Genomic DNA, 16,070 nt, shown 5'->3' with positions numbered 1-16,070 from the left:
ATGTCCAAGTTCAGATAACTACTATTAACCTCTCCGGAGTTTCAAAATATTTATTGTGGGCCCAGGCACTGCAAGCTTACATACACGCCAAGGACAAATTAAAATACATTACAGATGATCCTCCTGCTCGTGATCCTAAAGACCCTTCTACAATCACAGTCCATGATGAAGGGATGCGTGAAAATTCTATGAGTTCAATACACTTTAACAAAAAGACTTTCGTCATCTTATTGTCACCTCTTATCATAGTTATCAAGGGGTCGTCTAGCGTCCAGGCTTTTTGGTCGCCTTGATTTTGGACCCTCCCCAATGCCATGGTCACTTTGCCGCCTTGATAACTATGCCTCTTATCCCATTGTGCTTGGAGCACCAACCCCGACAAACTCAAAATCTTGACTGTGCAGAATCTTGACCCTTTCTTGGAACTTGATCAGACCTCCTTAAAAGAAGGGGCACCATACCCATTTTCTTCCTATTGGCCTCTCGGTCGGCGGTGACTAGTGTAAGAACAGTAGGAGGGGTCAAGGTAGTAAATTCCAATCACAATTGGGTTACAACAAGGATCAGCTGTAAGCCCTTATTTGTTTGCGTTTATCATGGATGATTTAACCAGAGACATTCAAGATGAGGTTCCTCGTTTATGCTTTTTGTTGATGATATTTTTTGGTGGATGAGACAAAAGTAGGGATTGATGCCAAGTTGGAACAACCTTGAAATCAAAAGGTTTTAAGATTAGTAGAACGAAGACGGAGTATATGGTGTGTAACTTAAGTTACACTAGGACGGATAATGAGGTGGTGAAAATTGAAGAGAGGGAGATTCCACAAAGTGATTATTTTAGGTATCTGGACTCGATCATAAATAAAGTTGGTGTTATAGAGGATGATGTTTCACAAAGAATTAAAATAGAACGGATGAAGTGGAGTGGTGCATCCGAAGTGTTGTGTGATCAACGTGTTCCTTTAATACTTAAAGGAAAATTTTATAGCACAGTCATATGACTGGCTATGATGTATGGTGCAGAATGTTGTGCAGTTAAGAAGCATTATATAGATAAAATCAGTGTAATAATGAGGATGTTGAGATGGATGAATGGAAAAATTAGGAAGGATAAAGTAAGTAATAATCATATTAGAGCTGATTTGGGAGTAGCTCCGATACATGATAAGCTACGAGAAAGTCGTTTGAGGTGGCATGGCCATGTTCAACGAAGGCCTTTGGATGCTCCAATATGGAGGAGTGATTTGATTCAGATTGAAGGAACAAAAAGTGCCAGGGGCAGACCTAAATGATCTTAGGATAAGTGATGAGGAAAGATATGCATAGCCTAGGCCTTGTATCAAGCTCGAATAGAGCTGATTGGAGGGCAAGGATCCATATAGCCGACCCCATTTAGTTGGGAAAAGGCTGAGCTTTTTTGTTGATAGAGTCAGATTAGCCTTTGGAAACTGTTGGACAATAGGAATACTCTATTACATATAGTGTAATAAAAATAACAAAACATTAAAGAAATAGAACTCCTAAACCATAGGACAGGAAGAGGAGTTCCATGGGAGTAAAACTCTATCACAAAACAAGGATATGATGTTGGAACTCTTAAGTTGGTTACCAACCAAACAAGTAACTAACTTAAAAAAATAAACTGCTAAGACAATCCCATGATAGGGAGCACCAAATCTGGTTGTTGAGCTGGCTGAACCTGCTGGGTTAAGTCGTTGAGTTGCCTCAGCTGGTGAACTGCTGAGTTGACTTAATTTCTGCTTCTTTCTTTTGGATCGTCCAGTAAACCTTTTCCATGATCAGCACCTCACTAATATCATTATCTTGCAAATATTTGACCCTTCAGAATTTTCCTCTTGATATTCAATTCAAAGGTTTTGTCTGTAGACATGCTGGAACTATTCTGTATAGCTATTCCATAATTGGTTCTATTTCCACCGTATTAACTTGTTTTATAGCTAATCTATGACACAATCAAAAGTGGGAGTCCGGGAACGTCAGGGTTTGAGGACTGTTTACGTTTTTTTCCATCAGAGATGTTTTCTGGGAGGTAAATAGTTTTTGTTGTTCTGAATTTGTGTATTTGTTGTTTAATGACCTATTTCTCAGGGATGCCAGTTTGTTGTTTTGTTAGATCGGGTTCATGGACGGGTGGTGATGGGGCTTGGGTTGAACTGTCTGGAAAGATGCATGTCTTAGCTCGGTTACTTGCTCATCTGCGTCAGAAGACAGATGATAGAATTGTCCTTGTCTCAAACTATACACAGGTATGTTTACATGTAATTCTGGCTTTATGAAGTTGTTTGGTATATCGCGCTACTTACGTTATCAGCATGGTAGGGCTCAAGTATGTTTGAATGCATTTTCTTGTTCAATGCTTCATTGTTCCTGAACATGGTAATACTGGAGTATCAAATATAATTAGTCTGTGTAACCTACTCTCCTGATTAATTCTGTATATCAGCCATAAGGATATTTGTGCATAATCATGAAGGGACTGATCACATAGTGTGGTATATTAACAACTGTAGAATGAGAAGTAATCAACAACATTTTTGAGGCACAAGAGCTATTCTCATACTAAAGACAATGTCACTTGTGTCCAAAGGAAGCTATGAACTGAAAGCAACCAACAATTTTAGTTCTAACAAAAAATTGGTAAATTAGATTTAGGACACTATTTTTTTTTTTTGTGTAGATATATAATTTTTCCGTTATGTCCTGATTACTTATCATAAATTTATTATTGCTTTTAAAACTGGTTCTCCTTAATAGTTTGATGTCATTATTGTCATTCCTTGTTATCATTGTAGGGAAGCTTATAATTTCTTTTCTATTCATCATGTTTTGCCAGGTTTCCTTCTAATATGGGCCACTCAATCCGCTAAAGTGACTCTCAAGTCATTTCTGTACTACTTAAAAGCATAGGAACTATTCTATATCTTTTTCTCTAATCTTTGTAGAAATTTGACACCTTTCTTCCAACGAACTTTGTGAGGTGTGTGACGAAACCAGAGAGAAAGCAAAACAGAATCTGTGAAGAGAAGAGAAGAGGAGAGAGAGAGAGAGAGAGAGCTTGGAACAACAAGAGTAGATATTAAAAGCAACACCAGTCTGGAACATATATAGCAGTTGTAGACGCCAGTAAGCACAAAGAACTTCATCCTGATAACAATATCAATTCAAGCACACCAATCATCATCAGCAATAGTAGAGAACAATTTCGTGTCGAATAAATCTAGCCATCAACGGGCAAAATAAGCGGTAGTGAACACCAACCACAATCCAAATAGCCGATCCCATTAAGTTGGGATAAGGCTGAGTTTGTTGTTGTTGTTGTTGGACAACAACCACAATCCAAATAATATAGCAACAACAACAAAATTATAAGCCCTTCTCAAAGAGGGCAAGTGGTAAGTAGTAATCTACACAAAGAAGACAGATAAAAGTACAAACATTAATGCATTTACAATTTACAAGTAAAACTAACCCCAGAAAATGTTCCCAACAGAGGTCTACAGTCCCAACAATATAGATTAATCAACTAAGAGTAAATCAGGCTGCTGCAAGCCTGCAAGCCTATAACAGAGATATAGAATCAGAAAATAACCCATCCTAGTAACAGAAGCTGTAGGACTCAGAAAGGGCTTGTGTCTACTGAACCAAGGTCCGATATAGGTGCAAGGATGCTGAGAATCTTAGGTTCAAACAACTTTCAGATTTTATGATATCAACAAAACATGAAATTAGAAACTAGGAATAAAAATAGAAGGTTAGAAACTTACAATAAGAACGAAGTTGCAGAATGGTCTCCAAATCTGATCGAAGGCTTCCTCTGATGTGCTGAAGGGATGCTCTAAATCTGGGCCAAGTCCAATAACCAGTTGCAGAGATCTGATGTAGTGATAAAAAATAGAAGGTAAACTCCAAAATAGAAGCTTAATGGAGAATTTTCAATCTGTCCAGCAGAAGGAGCCCAAAGTTGGATCAAAGGTAGGCCTAGGGAGTCTCCTTAGATGCTCCAAATATCACTCTAGTTGGGTGAGTGATTGAGAAGATATGCAGCACCAAAGTTGCTACAGGCCCTGGACAGAGAACTAGAACCGCAGGTATGAAGGTGTCTTCTGATCAGCAGTGGATATCACCAGTAGCTTGAGTAAACAGTGTGGGATTCACCAGGCAGCACCAGTGACCTCAGAAAAGCTCGGATGGTCTCAATAGCCTTGGTAAATTGCAGACAAAATTAGGGAATAAAATAGAAAGTAGAGGGAAGAGAAAAGAGACCGAGTAGAAGAAGGGGATGGGGACAAGTGGCTCTCTCAGCCCTGGTATCTCACCAGTTGGACTCTCTCAGTCACTCAGCCTCTCTCAGGACAATAAATTGCCAGAAAGAAAAGTTTCATTCATCATTAAAATCGTGGGAGACTCACAAAATTAGAAACTTACAATAAGAAGGAAGTAAACTGAAAGTAGAAACTAAAATATGTCTTAACTGAGCTAGGTTGCTTGATAGACAATCTAACTGATCTTTTAAGAGAATAAACTCAAAATAGAAACAAAACAAGGCCTTCTAGATCCCTCCAACTGATCCCCTTTAGTTGCTTGTTGACCAGAGACGGGAATACCCGATCGGTAGCAGTTGGAATCATCTAGAAAACTTCCTTATTGCTTTCTGAAATAAAAGAGAATACTCTATCCCATGATTTGGGTTTGAGAGACCCAAAAAATCCCAGCCCAAGTAGGCTGGCCCAGTTTAGAAACTGGTTGGCACTGTGGTTTGGTCCATAGTTGTCACGGCATCTAGGCAACCCAAGGGTTTGGAGAGGGTCCAAAATCAAGGCGACGCCTTGACAACTATGGTTTGGTCCACTAATTGGTGTGATGGACCAGGCCTGTGACTCTTTCGGCTAGTGTGGTGCTTGCCAAAGAATTGATCTACATCATCCATAGTTATCAAGGCGGGAAGGCGTCCATGGTGTTTTAGAGAGTAAAAAATAAGGCGACACAGCCATGGCGGCAAGGCGCCCGCCATGGCGCCAAAGGCGCCCAAGGCGACCAAGGAGCCTGGACGCCATGGCGTCGTCTTGGCGACGCCTTGATAACTATGACATCATCATTGCGAATCAAGTAGCAACATAAGGTTGTTGGTTACCAAGTAGCAGCATCAGGTTACTGGAGACCAAATAACTCAGCATAAGGTTGCTGGGAACCAGACATCATAAGGTTGCTGTGAATTAAACAACATAAGGTTGTTGTGAACCACTAATAAATTGCATTGTTGCTGAATACTACAAATAACTATCTTCATATATTTGGCTTGTTGCTGAGGACATGAGCAGATGACACAAATAAATAATCTTCAACTTATGACTTGAACAGATAGTAATAATAATCTTCAATGAACTTGTTCCTGTATCAAAGTATTCTGAATTTGCGTTGGTGGAAGAAATCCAGGAAGGTTGCCTCAAAGCTTGATCTCACGGTGGGAGGGACAATAGGGTTTGGGGATACTAGGACGTGAATCGCAACCAAGGACCTCTGAATCTCAGGTAATATAGCAAACCCGTGAGTAGTTGCAGCAGCGGCTAGAGCGGTATATCCTAGCAGGAACAAGGGCAGTGGTAGAAAGTAAAAAGTTCCTGCAACTGATACTGGCAGTGGCGTTAATTCAGGTTAAACTTTAAAGATGGTTGGGATCTCCCAATCCACAATTGCTTCCCACTTCAAACTGGGCTGGCTGACGGCATAAGGAACGAACAAAATAACTACAGACTGCTACTGTAGTGCACTGAGAGTCCGAGAGGTTTTCTTCAATCTTGGGCTGACGAACTGAAATGGAAAACTAGAACCTATGAAGGAAGACAAGAATTGATTGAAGAAAACCGTGCAGGTACAGCATTGCAGAAATACTTTTTTTTATTGTTGTTTAAACCGGGGTTTCATAGCCCTTTCTTCTTCTTCTTCTTCTGATACCGTGTGGTGACAAAACCAGAGAGAACCAGAATCTATGAAGAGAAGAGAGAAGAGAGAGAGAACGATGGGAGAGTGGATGTGCTGAACAGCCTGAACCTGAACCACAATAGATTCAACTTGTTTATCTGGGTGATGCTTTGTTTTATTTATAAGAAAGTAAACAGACTCTTAGTAGGATTCTACTAAGAGTCAAAGTACAGTTACAAAAGGAAATAAAATAAGACTGAACAACTCACACTTAATCTAAGACTCAACTACTAACTAAAGTAAGCCACAACACAATAGGGACAATCCCTCTTATCGTGACAGCCACTTACTCTTATATGTGATACATATCTGAACAAGGTTTAATGTGTGGTAATGACATGCAAACTTATACCCCCAAGCAAAATAAAATTTACATATGCAGATTTGTTTGAATTCTTCTAGTTAGATAAAATTTAATGGCTAATGCTTCTCTTGATCTTATAGAAAAATGATATGAGTGACTACTCTTGAGAGTTGAGACAGCCTGGAGCAGAATCTGAAAGGAATTATATTTTGATAATTGATACTCTAGTTACTTTGATATTTCGCGTCCCAGTTATTTTTCTTAAAAAGCTCTGTATCTGTTGTTTACTCTTATTGATGATCCATCAGACCCTGGACCTTTTTGCTCAGTTGTGCCGTGAAAGAAGATATCCATACTTGAGGCTTGATGGAACCACATCTATCAGTAAGAGACAGAAATTGGTCAATCAGTTTAATGATACATCTAAGGTACAGAATTTTTCGATTTGGTCATACTTATTGTAATTTTTGCTTATTTATTGATTATTGATGACTTTAGCGTACATCGTGTTGTGCAGGATGAATTTGTCTTTCTCTTAAGCAGCAAGGCTGGTGGTTGTGGGCTTAATTTGATTGGTGGAAATCGACTTGTGCTTTTTGATCCTGATTGGAATCCAGCCAATGATAAACAAGTAAATGATTATGTGTTGAAGTGCATTTAGAAGAACCTACTGTTCACATAGTTCATATCTTCTAATTCTTTCCCTCGTTTTCCTCCCATAAATAGGCTGCTGCAAGAGTTTGGAGGGATGGACAGAAGAAGAGAGTGTACATATATAGATTCTTGAGTACTGGGACCATTGAAGAAAAGGTTTTGATGGGTTAAACAGTTTTCTTAGTTAAAAAGATATAACTGAATTGCATTTTGGAATTGTGTGAGAGTTTGGCTTCCAAGCAGCTATTTCTTTTTGATTAAGTATTATGGATTCTGTAAAATCTTATAGGTCTATCAACGTCAAATGTCAAAAGAAGGGCTTCAGAAAGTTATTCAGCAGGAGCAAATGGATGATGGTCTTAAGGCACAGGTTATTATAAAAGCTGCCTCTGTTTTCTTGCTTTATTCCTTTTTTTTTTTTTGAAAGCAAAGTGAAATGATTATTTTGTTTCAGGGGAACTTTCTTTCAACAGAGGATCTGCGTGATCTTTTTGCATTTCATCATAATGTAAGGTAAATTTTCACTTTTGTTTTTGAAACACAATATTCTTCTTCAGTTGCAATTAGCGGATCACAGTTTGTGTTTTTAAATGAAGAGTTCACCCACACATGCACATAGAAAAGATTTAGGATGGTAGGAAGTTCATTCTGTTTTCCAGCTAAGGCATCATTCTCCTGAAGAATCAAAATCTAACAGTAACATAAAGGAGTTGACCTGGTACCTGTTTTGACAACTAATATAGACTATAGAGTTATATTTCCAAGCTTATAATATAGAATCCAGCATCATAGGAAAGAATGAACATGCAATTCATGATTCAGTCAAAGACCAGGAATATAAGAAGGGTAAATGGCCTGGCTCAATCACAAAGTTATATCCACCTTACATGTAATGAAAGAAGAAGAACAGGAGGAAGAACCAAAGAAGAAGAAGAAAACCCTACCTGTCACAAGAGAGTTGGCCGGAGTCGCTGAATTCCGTCAGAATCAAGGAATGCTGTCAGCGTTGTGAGGTCAGGGTTCAGTGGTTCACCGTTTTAGTCTTTCTGAGTCGTGAACTGAAGCCTTCAAAGTGTTTTCCTCTTCTTTTCTATTTTTCTTATCTTTTTTTACATAACATATTCCATGCATCTTACATGATAATATCCTGTATATAACCCATTACAAGTGTTAGAAACATGATCATTTTTATATTATTAAAGAAAAAACATATGAAAATAATGTTTTCACCTAGGCAGCCAAGGCGATGCTCAGGTCACCAAGGATATTGCCTTTTATGATTTTAGTAAGTCAATTGATCGCCTAGCCCTCAGAAAGCCGCTTGGACACCTAGGTATTGTCTCTATGAACACTACCACCACCACCACACACACACAACCAAAAAAAAAATAAAAAATCCAATGCTCAACAATGAACAAACTGAAAAAGTCCAAAACTGATTGCGCTTTTGCCAAACTGACCTAGAGGCTTCAATACGGAAATGAATTGTACTAAAATTTGCAGTGTCAACCCTGAGTTGGAGATCAAAAAACCAATTATAATATGTTGAGAAGCAATGAGATTTGACTTCTGAGATCATCAAAGCCGTTTGGACTTTGGAATCCCTTCACAACATTTACCAGATAAAATTGACCGTTAGAAGGGATGAAGTCACTGTGGTCTGAAATTTAGTGTGATATTACTCTGCTAGGAATATAAAGTTGGGGCTGTCTAAATGACACCTCTATAGGTATATTTAGAAGTTGTAACCTTCATTTGATTGCCCCTTCTCTTATTCCCAACAGTTCTTAAAGTGAAGGGTTTTCAAAATAATTTGAAAGTGAATTATCATTATGTCATTATTAAAGTCTTGCACATTTTTCGAGTATACATGTGAAAAGACTGGATTTATCCTCTTTGAAAAAAAGTTTGTTATGCTAAAAGGGCAGAAAAGTAAGGTTATAAATTATTTGACACTTCAAGGGGTGTCAGTAAGAAAATCCTTAGAAAGTTGAGTGCAAACTGGTAAACCTAGATGAGTCTACAATCATCATTTTATTAGCGAATCTGGCAATTTTGTTTCTTGAAACCAGCAAACTTCAAAATTTGTAGAAATCAACAGAGCATTCCAAAATCATGAAAGTTAGATAGAAGACTTAAAGAGAAACTTTGGTGTCCCCTCCAGTCAAGAATTGGGGCCTCACAATTACTAGCCAATATGCTTTTCTCTCATACCTTTCTTCATTCATGGTTCGATATTCTGGTGTCCTAAGCGTAGAGGAACCACACCAATCCATCCCGAATTTGGTTTAAACTCAACTGCGGTGACGATACTGTAAGAGAGGTTCTGGGGAAGCAGCGAGGCTTTCACCCATTTGCATTAGTTCATCCAAAGTTCCTTACCCTTATGCATGAATTTTGGAATAAGCCATCTTCCTATCAAGGTTAAGGAGTCAACTGAGCATCTCAGCAGCGGGATTGAATACCCGGATCGAATCAGAGTTCACATCACCCGCCCTGAACAAATAGGAGGTGTGGGCCACAGGTCGCACATAAGCCGCCGGGTTGCACGACAGAAGAACACCCAACATAAAAATGCACCCTCCTCCATGTGAAATATGAATCTTCATTAGAGCTATCAACAGTCAAAATTTTAGTTCAATCGGATAAGTTTATTTACAACCAGACTTCTCTGAGGGTCCTGATCTGGTTTGCCAACTTGTAACTTGCAGTAACTCTGATTTTTACTGCAGAAACTGGTATACTTTAATTAGAAACAATGAGTGGCCATTTCGCTAAGCTTAAAAATAAGTGCTTATGGCTGGAAAAAAGAGGAAACCCGCTTATTTGAGTTTGGTAAACTCAAATAAGTGGTTTCTGATAATTTGAAGGAAGCCAAGGAAAGCTTTTAAAAATATTTTATCTTCACAAGCTCTTTGTTAGCTTGCTCTATGTTGAGAATATAGTGTTGGGATCTTTGGTAATGATACTTTTCCAATTAGGGAGTTATTTGTAATTCTTCATAAGTGGTGTCCTTAGTTGCCATTAGTGTTATTGACCTTACTTGTAATCAAGCAGAGTGTGTAATGGTTAAACTAATTTAGTCTAGCCATTTGGACGGTGTTTCTTCTACATTTGCAGATACTGGTTTCAGTTCTTAGATTGTCACACTTTGAATGTAATTAAAGATTGCTTATCAAATGGACACAAATCTCTTATTTTGGCATTTCTGCAAAACAATGTATTTCAGCTTTGATAAGTGCTCAAAATAAGTGGTTAGACAAGTCCTTAATTAGCACTTATTTCTTCAAATAAGCCAATCCAAATGGCCCGGGTTGATTGGTTCTTACCATTTACCACAATAATTCACTAATGGCAGCAATTATAAGGGTTTTAACTTTTAACAACTAAACCCATCATTGGCACAATTTTACAGCAGTATTGCAGCAGCAAAACTTAATGGAAGACCCAAAGGAATGCTCTACTTTTCAAACTCAAAGCATAATAGATTGAATGACAAGGCTTCTCATGTCCCAGGCCCTTTATGTAGATTTCAACCACTATAAGAGCTAGAGTCCATTCTAAAGCTGGAAGTTCTATTAGCTACCTACATACTACATACTTGAAACACTCTCTACCCTGAAGACAACTATCAACCAAAAAAAGTAGATGCGAAGACAACTACTTCTCCCATGTTAGACCACTTGTCCGTTATAAAATTATAAAATATCCTTCTAGCTTATAATTTAGCAAAAAATGATTTTCTGTAGAAGCACCCATGATACTCAGGTACTCCCAAGCCTATAACAGCCTTATTTCTTCATCGTTTATGCTTTGCACTGTTGGATTGATTTCCATGGGGTAGAGTACTTGACAGGCTCAAAGTGCTGTTCTATGACAGTGTGGGGGAATATAAAGCTCAAAAACATGATCTTGTTTGAGTTGTTTCAGAACAATGAGGCCTTTAATCATTTAAGCTGGGTGGAGGTGAAATTACGACTTATCTTTGAAGAGGAGGCTCCTGCATAAAAGTGCTGATCTCCTATCTCCTGGTAATAAGTAACTAGAAAATACATCTATGACTAAAAGGAAAGAGGGGCTTGATGCCACAGTGATGACTTTAGATTCACCATGCACACTTAACAAAGGAAAAAAGGGCAGAACTTTTAGGAAAAATCTTCTGTCTTGGACTAGGAAGAAGTTTGAAAGTCAGCTCCATAGAGGAGTCATTCCTCAATGAACTATGAGGATAGTCTTTTAAATCTTCTCAATTTACCTGGAGAACAATGGAGCCATAAGAAAGCCTGGCTTTAAATCTATTCGTGGTGATTTAGAATTTTTGGGGTTTTTATCAGGAGAATGGAGGCAAGAAATTCTTAAGTTGAAAATCAGAACTATTAAAATGACCTTGAAGGAAAGTTTCCTTTCCACTGCATAGTTGGTTGGACACGTGTAATGTGGTCCACGTGTAAGCCACATTGGCTCAAATGTAGTCTTGATTTGGAAGCCAATCTTGGGTCCATGAAGGTGGGTAGCTGCCTGCAGCAGTAGCTATCTGGTTTGTTCTCCATAGATACAGTTTGTTTTTTTTTTTCTTTTTTGGCCAAGAAAATAGTCTCTTAACTTCCATCCTATATGTTTCATTGGTGCAGAAATTCATGTGCAGAAATGAACATTATATGCATTTCACATAGTATGTATAGATTCTTCGTATTGAAGGTCGATGCCACTTTTAATTGTTTTATCATAATGATCAATATTCTATAATGAATATAGACATTGTGTAGCAGGACTACTAATATCCAAGACCATGGGGTATGTTTCTGATCAACATATCGGCTCTAGTTGCTTGCCCATACAGACATTAGAGCCCAGGAGTACCCTTATTGAGCTGGATAAGGCTGATTATAAGTAGGTGGTGTCTACTAGAAGTAGGGTCTGTGTGGATTGACAATTGTGCTAATCACAGCTCTAGTGATTAGATAATTAGTACCATCCAAGGCTTTAAGGTCGGAAGTAATGGACTGCAAAGAGGTGCTGTTGTGGGACTATACAGTGAGAAAATGGGTTTGAAATAGTGTTTAGATATGTATTGAAGTACAATTTAGACAGATGCTGTCTGAGTTTTTGAGAGGCTAACCGCTGGAGGTCTGGTTATGGGGCATGACGAAAATTGAGAGGGAAGGTTGAGATTGAATAGAGGATATGTTAAATATGGATTCAAGGTTTCAGATTGCGTAATCCAGATTGGTGGTGATTTGAACTGAACCAATGTGCATATGCAATGGACCATCCGATCTGGGTTGGATTGTGATTAGCTAGGATGATCCAATGCTGTGAACTATGACCATGGTTTGAGGAAACGAATTGGAATCGGTGGAATTGGCTGATTTGAGGGTATTTAAACTGATTCTGGCTGATTCCCAGCCGATTCTGGCATTATTGGAATCGGAATCAGTGGAGGCCGATCCTGTTGCCAATTATGCTTACTTGAACCTTGACTATGATATCAAAGAAGCCTCATTACTTATTGGTCCTGGGAGTCTTACCTTCACAGGGCCTTGGAATTTGATCGAGAAGCATGAATTTGATTCCAGTGAATCTAGTTGTCATTGATCTTCTCCCGAGAACTTTTGCATTCTTGACGTATTGCTACAAAATAGCTTGCTCAAGAAGCTAGATTCAAGCCTCATAACACATGAGAAGTGCAACCCAAAGACAGAATTAACTAAGAATTAATTTCTAAATTGGACAAAAAGTCATCCCAAGAACCAACAGCTAGTTAACCTGGACCCAAACTATTAATGATGCCAATTATCTTTTATCATGATCATTCAAAGTTGTCAGCCTCCTATATAATCTAGTGTAAAGTTAATACACTAGTACAGATTCTAGGGAAATATAATTGATGCTAACTTGTCCGTGGTCATTAGCTTAAGTCTATTACAGCGATTCGGTTGCTTTTCTGTGCATGCATGTGTGTGTGTGTGTAGTGTAAAGCATGGCCTGGGCTTAGCTTCCTTCTCCAGGTCTAATGTGACATCAGTTGAAATTATTAGTTTTTGATCTGGTTCTCTTTATGTAGGTCTGAAATTCATGAAAAGATGAACTGCATACGTTGTAGAAGACATGATTTAGGGGCAGATGACTATCCTGAGAATGCGAATGAGGTAGAAGATAGCAGCAACTCAACAACCAAATGTTGTGAGTCTGACCAAATGGCTTCTGATATAGGTGGATTTGCAGAATTTGCTGGATGTTTGCGTAAGTTAAAAGACTCAGAGAAACAGGTTGGTTACAGGTCATCTGTTCCTAGTTTTATGGTCTAGTTTTATTAAGTGCTTTGTTTCAAAATTTACAGTTTTAAGCTTGGAACTCCCTCTAGAGAGGATCTAAGTGGGTTGGTGTATCTTTTTTACTTTAATTCTTTTATACTTTTGAGAGTTGTTTCAATTTTATGTTTTCAGATTGGAACCCCCCTTGAGGAGGATCTAGGAAGTTGGGGACACCATTTTCATTCAACGTCAGTGCCTGATGCTATTTTTCAAGCTTCAGCTGGTGATGAGGTGAGCTACTAGATGAACTTTACCCTGGGTTTTGACTAATTTAAGAAACATGTCAATATCGCATGCCTACAGAGCTTAGTCATTGCTTTATAAATGTTACAACTGCTTATCCCAAAAGCTTGAGCTGTTAAGTAAGGGCCACAAAATATATATCAGCACACAACAAAAATAAGTTTATTTGAACAGTAAATGCCACAATTGTTTTTTCTGAGTTTATTTATTCATTAATTTTTTAATGCAACATTATTAGTTATTCTTATTGCAAAACTACATATTGACTGCAGCTGGATGTATAGGTGGAACTCGAAATGGATCACGTTTGGATTGGATTTAAGGAAATCAGGCCTTGATCTGTCTATGGCAACTGTTTATCTGGATTCTTTTAGATATCTGATGGATTCTGTTTTCAAAGATTCATATTTGAATCCATTAAGGAGTGTGCATCACATAAAAAAGTCAAAGAAGTGTCAAAGAGAAAACCAGGAACTGCTGATGTCAATTCTGAAAACCCTGAACCAAGCATTAGTCTGAACAACCTAACATTTTCACTGAAACACTAGGTATATAATTGGGACAAAGAATACATCGCCCAATGACTGAAAATGATGCTATTCTGCATGTCTGAAGCTTGAAAGAAGAGATGGTTGTCATTAGTTAAAATACCTCACCAAGCTTTCGCTTAGTTATTCCTTAGTTGGGCTGCACTTTTGCTATGCTAACAATTTAAAACCCTGTCATTATTTAGTAAGTTGATCATCAACCTAACTACGGTATGATACAACAACAACAACAACTCAGCCTTATCCCAACTAAATGGGGTCGGCTACATGGATCCTTACCCTCCAATCAGATCTATTCGAGGTCATACTTGATACAAGACCTAAGCTATGCATGTCTTTTCTCACCACTTCTCCTAAGATCATTTTAGGTCTGCCCATGGCTCTTCCAGTTCCTTCAATCTGAATTAAATCACTCCTCCGTACTGGAGCATCTAAAGGCCTTTGTTGAGCGTGGCCATGCCACCTTAAACGACTTTCTCGTAGCTAATCATGTATCGGAGCTACTCCCAAACCAGCTCTAATATGATCATTCCTTACTTTACCCTTTCTAGTTTTGCCACTCATCCATCTCAACATCCTCATTTCCACTATACTGAGTTTATCTATATGATGCTTCGTAACTGCCCAACATTCCGCACCATACATCATAGCCGATCGTATGATTGTCCTATAAAATTTTCTTTTAAGTTTTAAAGGAATACGAGGATCACAAAAAACTCCGAATGCACCTCTCCACTTCATCTATCCTATTTTAATTTTCTATGAAACATCGTCCTCTATATCACCTTCTTTATTTATGATTGAGCCAAGATACCTAAAATAATCACTTTGCGGAATCTCCCTCTCAGGCTCTCATTAAGTTTCTCCACCTCATTATCCGTCCTAGTCTAACCAAAGTTACACTCCATATACTCTGTCTTGGTTCTACTTAGCTTTAAACCTTTTGATTCCAAGGTAGATCTTCATAACTCTAACTTGGTGTAGATCCTTGCTTTTGTCTCATCCACAACAACAATATCATCAACGAAAAGCATACACCAAGGAGCCTCATCTTGAATGTCACTGGTTAAATTATCCATGATAAGTAGAAACAAATAAGGGCTTAAAGCTGATTCGTGATGTAACCCAATTATTATTGGGAATTCACCACCTTGGCCTCCTACAGTTCTTACACTTGTCACCACACCATCATATACATCTTTAAGCCTCTCCTATAATTTCATAGTATGACTCATTATTTGTATGCCTTTATAGTTATTGCAGTTCTGAATATTACCTTTATTTTTGTAAATCGGAACCACGATGCTTCTCCTCCATTCATCTGACATTTTCCTTGTGCTCATAATCTTATTAAACAGATTGGTTAGCCATGATAAACCACAGATTCCCAAGCTCTTCCACACTTCTATTTAGATCTCAACTGGGCTTTGTGCCTTGTTTACTTTCATCCTCCTTAAAGCTTTTTTTACTTCAGACACCCTAATTCTTCATATATATCTACGACATATGGTCTCTTGATGGATAATGCAGTCTTCTGAAACACTATTGCTCGAAGTGTTTTCATTTAGTAGGCTGCAGAAATAACCTTCTTATCTCCTTTTAATGTCCTCATCCCTTATTAATACTTTACCATCTTCACTTTTTATACATCTAACATGGTCGAGATCTCTACTCTTCCTTTCCCTCATTTTAGCTATCTTATAGATAGCTTTTCCCCCCTTTCCTTTGTGCTCAGATTGTTATAAAGATCTTCATATTTCTTTGCCCTTGCTTTTCCCCCATTCTTCTTAGCTTCATTTCTGGCAAATTTATACCTTTGTAGATCTTCTACAACTTTAGTCCTTTGCCATGTCTTAAAACTAGCTTTCTTAGTCTTAGTGGCTATTTGAACCTCATCATCCTACCACCAAGTCTCTCTAGAGGAATGACTTTTTTCCTTTTGATTTGCCTAGGACATCGTTAGTAACCTTCTTAAATATAAGTAGCCATCTCATTCCACATCGTATT

The 16,070-nt window shown here is 38.2% G+C and overlaps 1 protein-coding gene across 1 annotated transcript in view; it reads left to right on the top strand.

The window, feature by feature from the left end:
* The window catches only part of LOC122658923 (protein CHROMATIN REMODELING 25), a 36,564-nt gene that overhangs the window by 18,142 nt on the left and 2,352 nt on the right, over positions 1–16,070 (top strand). Inside the window, exons 12-20 of the mRNA XM_043854083.1 lie at positions 1,959–2,050; positions 2,135–2,267; positions 6,613–6,732; positions 6,822–6,935; positions 7,031–7,114; positions 7,248–7,328; positions 7,413–7,471; positions 13,023–13,227; positions 13,405–13,503. Coding sequence (XP_043710018.1) covers positions 1,959–2,050; positions 2,135–2,267; positions 6,613–6,732; positions 6,822–6,935; positions 7,031–7,114; positions 7,248–7,328; positions 7,413–7,471; positions 13,023–13,227; positions 13,405–13,503 — 987 coding nt within the window. The remainder of the gene's footprint in view (positions 1–1,958; positions 2,051–2,134; positions 2,268–6,612; positions 6,733–6,821; positions 6,936–7,030; positions 7,115–7,247; positions 7,329–7,412; positions 7,472–13,022; positions 13,228–13,404; positions 13,504–16,070) is intronic.

Source organism: Telopea speciosissima, chromosome 4 (assembly GCF_018873765.1).
Source record: "Telopea speciosissima isolate NSW1024214 ecotype Mountain lineage chromosome 4, Tspe_v1, whole genome shotgun sequence".
Lineage (NCBI taxonomy): Eukaryota > Viridiplantae > Streptophyta > Magnoliopsida > Proteales > Proteaceae > Telopea > Telopea speciosissima.
The sequence above is the reverse complement of the archived record's forward strand: the minus strand, read 5'-3'. Positions and strand labels throughout refer to the sequence as shown.